At 36.1% G+C, this 4183-nt stretch overlaps 1 protein-coding gene across 1 annotated transcript; it reads left to right on the top strand.

Moving 5' to 3' along the window:
- Positions 1-533: 533 nt before the first annotated feature.
- Positions 534-1572, top strand: LOC105174207 (Dof-type zinc finger DNA-binding family protein). The gene has a single exon (XM_011096234.2). It carries the CDS (start codon positions 600-602, stop codon positions 1443-1445), a length of 846 nt encoding a protein of 281 aa, XP_011094536.1. The 5' UTR covers positions 534-599; the 3' UTR covers positions 1446-1572.
- The last annotated feature ends 2611 nt before the right edge of the window (positions 1573-4183 follow it).

The following is a 4183-nucleotide window of genomic DNA, read 5'->3' as shown; positions in this document are numbered from 1 at the left end:
TTTTGTTTTCTTCATCGCACACCACACTACGCTTGCATGGATTGTATGAGTAAAAAACTAGTGTATGTATATATAATATTTCCTTCCCCAGGTTTATGAGTTTTAAGCACTAATCATTTCTTGTGATATGGGAGCTAGCAATCCACATATGAAATCCCACTCGTAGAAATTGAGTTTTCTCCCAGTGTGAAGACACTATCATCAGTACTAACAACAAGCTAATCCTCCATTTTCCTTATATTTAAACCAGACCTGTCTGTCCCAGAAAGCAAACTGATTGACCCTATCGAGGCCTTTGCCCCCACCTCACTCCCCTTCCCTCCAATGACATCCCGCCACGTGTTCCTAACACCGACACCGAGCATTCGCCTCCGGGACAGTTAGCTCCATCGTCCTTAACGGCCCCGGAACCAACCCACACGTGCATGTCCTCTCATATACATATTTCCCCTTCCCATTTTTCCACTTATCATTCCAGCAACTTCTCTTCTCTCAATTTGGTCAATCAGAGAAAGAGAAAGGGGAAATTTACAGATTCTTGATGTTTACTGGTAGCGAGAAATTATTCCAGGTTTTTCATTCCATGATCGTGTTCTGGGATGGAAAGGGGATGGAAGCCTAACGTTGAGGTTTCACCAGCCTGTCCGCGCTGTGGTTCTTCCAACACCAAATTTTGTTACTACAACAATTACAGCTTAACTCAACCTAGGTACTTCTGTAAAGGTTGCCGAAGATACTGGACGAAAGGTGGGTCCCTCAGGAATGTCCCCATCGGCGGTGGTTGCAGGAAAAGCCGAAGAGGGAAGTCCATTCGCCTCCCGGCCGATGGTGGGGTTGGTTCCAGGGCTTTAGTCCGCCATGGAATTGAATCAAGTAGCTCAAATTCAGCTGGCCCTAGTGCTGATTCTTCAACTAGTATTGATCTTGCAGCAGTCTACGCAAATTACCTTAATCAGACGCCTCGGCTCGAGAATCAAATTGAAGCAGTTTCTCATCTGCCTGACGGGATCGGAATCCCACCTGTCGAGTTTTCAAACTTTCATATGAATCAATTGACTTCTCATTTGCCTCAGGAGAGTGGTTTTTTTGAATGCGGGCCTTTTCCCAACAGGTTTTCGGGGAACCAATTATTAGGGGATGGAAATTCGATTTTTCTTGGTGGGCTTGAGCCGTTTCAGAAGCAGCAGGTTACGTTCAGTGGAAATAATTTTAGCAGTATAAATCCCATTGACAATTTGCCACCGTTGCCAGGTGAAGATGTCGGGCCAGCTGACGGGATATTGTGGCCAGGTTCCGATGTTATATTGCCGAATCAGTTGATCTTACCTTCGACAACTCATGAAATGGCACCGGCAGTGGAACCAGCAGGACAAAATTCAGAAATGTTGAATGGAAATGTGAGCCCGTTTACTGCATTAAATCTTGAAGCTATTTTTAGGTCTTGATGAGACTCATCATCAGTTAATATTTATATAATTCTACACATTTTTAATCTTTACATATTATAAATATATATAGCTTTGTATAGGTGATCAAAGTACTACTGTGAATTGAGATACATACGGTAAAAATTTATTCGAAGCTGAGTGCATGAAGATTGTGCAATTTACAATAAAAGGTAGTTTAATGAGCTTAATTGGGATGTCTTTCTTACACAATGAAATAAATTACTTTTGGAACTTGGATTAGTGACATTTTCATTTACATATGATTTTCATAGACTATCCATCTTCTGGGAGTTCTATTGATTCCAATGGCATCTTAAGCTTTACAAATAAATTGCAGTTTGGTTCTACCTTCAGATGTTTTCTTTTGTGGGCCTAAGGTTAAGTTTTTAAGGGCTAGATCATCAAGATATGGTGTAGATTATGGGATTAGATTTCTATTATAAGCCCTATTTTATCTTCAATCCCATTCCATATACGCAAGTCACTTGTATAAAGATGACATCATGTGTTTTATTTAGAGAAAGATTTTATGCATATAACATGCGTATATTAAATGGGGTAGAAGATGAAATAGAATTTATAATAGAAAATTCGAACAGATAAATTACCTTGTTAATTCCAGCTTCATAGAATTATGACTGTAGACAAAATTGTAACTTTCATCTTATAAGTATGGGGAGTGTTACTTTAAGGACATGTATGAATTATTGGGATGACGGATTTAAGCTCATAACTTATTTATTTTTGGGAGTTTTGAGGATAGGATCCATTGGGAAACGTTAACTGCTCCCGAATTGTTTGATGTGGCAAAATGGGTAGAAATAAACTTTGACAACATGGCAATTATTCAACATCCTCCATATACGTGGCATTATGACATGGTAGCCATAGTGTTCAATATTTCAGTTTCAGATAGACATTATTTGCAAGACAGGACATCATCAAAGTCATACATTAACGTGTGATTTTTCAAGGGTTTCTTGATGTGAATATTATTGTTATTATAACAAAGGTGACATACAATATAGAACATTCAAATCAATAACAGGACCAAATGCACTCCTGAAAGTCCTGTCTGTATGTACATCATGCATACAAACTTGACAAATAAACTATTCTCTAATATATTTATCATTGATTTCATTCAAATGAATTTCTAGTAACGATTAATCCACTTGTATTCCATATTCCTTCTTTTCTAAATAGATACACTCATATAGTAATAATAGTTCCTAAAGTCCTTTGAATATTCCTATATTGTATATACTTACTTTAGGTCAAATTGTATTTTGCTATCCGAATCGTGTCCGTTCTATACTTAGCTATCTAATTTTTTTTTTTGGTGTCAATATTGTACCATTTTAATATTGTAAAATTTACATTTTTGTTATATATGACCGTTTTTGTGGTTGATTTTTCTGTCATGGAAACATCACAAAATTGACCGAAAAATAGTCATATATGGTAAAGTGCAAATTTTATAAAATTAAAATAATAAATTAAAAAATAAAAATTAAATGACAAAGTAAAAATTTGGATGAAAAAAATATAATTTACCCTATACTTTATTTCCATCATAATTGGATGCAAAATTCCCTCTTCCGCTAACTGTAATCCCTACCTTCTGAGGGTGTAGGGTTCTATGTTAAGAGTTATCAAGTATTCAAATAAGGTCGATGGGAAATAAGCTAATTAATGGTAAGCAATCTTAGCACACTTCACATATAACAAATGTTAAGCTACAAATCTCCTCTCCAACTCAGCCCAGAAAAGGTCCAAACTGACAATGATTGAAGGGACTATTTATACTATTTTAGACTTTGAATTGTTCATGATGATTTTACCCCTCGGTCAATATACTAAATACATACGATCTAAATATGTGTGGTCTCATTTCAATCTTCTTTTGTGGAACTGACTTTACTATCATCCGATGTATTTTTCCTCCATCAAGAAGAAACATTGATGGCTCCTCAAAGTTGCAAATTCAGCCGTGCCTTCTCATATTAACAATCGATCTTTTGAGGTATGATTGATTCTCTTGAGATGATTAATTAGACTTGATTGGATCTTATTTCCCCTTTTCAGTTCAAATCCCATATATTTAGCAAGCTGTTATGCTTTTTCTGACCCCAAGGATCACTCATGAATGCATTCCATAAGAGAATAAACTTGTAATTTTGCTTGCAAATATCAGTGGTGGCAGCAAGTAGCAGAAGATTGACGTTCCAAATCATATATAATTGCAGCTAGGTATCTTGATGATGAAGTTGAAAATGCACGTAGCATAGGAACTTGGAAGACCAAACATAGATTTCAGTGCATCATGCATGCACATGATCCCAGGAGCCCATGATCCAAGAAATAATTATCCAAGCAAATCATCCTAGTTTCTCAACCACTTCATCCCAAATTACTTATTCGATTTTCAAAGAAAATCATTGACTGTCTCCCGGAAGGTAGCTATAAGATCAATTATTTACTCAAACTACACAGTAATTAATGCATCTTAATTATACATATATATATATATAATACATATACAGACTAGTAAACTAACTAGAATCACTCCTTTTCTGGTGCATTTAATTTCATGTAGTTGAATTTGAATAGTACTCATCTGGTGAATAGACCGCAGGAGCCACTGCCACCATGTGTATAATTTGGATATATCAATATTTAAGCAAGTTGGTGATATTCGCTGCAAGATTATTATATATATGAATGTAAGTCGT

This window comes from Sesamum indicum, linkage group LG11 (assembly GCF_026168435.1).
Source record: "Sesamum indicum cultivar Baizhima isolate 11 linkage group LG11, ASM2616843v1, whole genome shotgun sequence".
Taxonomy (NCBI): domain Eukaryota; kingdom Viridiplantae; phylum Streptophyta; class Magnoliopsida; order Lamiales; family Pedaliaceae; genus Sesamum; species Sesamum indicum.
This window is presented reverse-complemented; position numbering and strand designations above follow the sequence as displayed.

Bases quoted from the DNA above. Each gene is read 5' to 3' on its own strand.
- LOC105174207 (XM_011096234.2), top strand. From the start codon at position 600: ATGGAAAGGGGATGGAAGCCTAACGTTGAGGTTTCACCAGCCTGTCCG.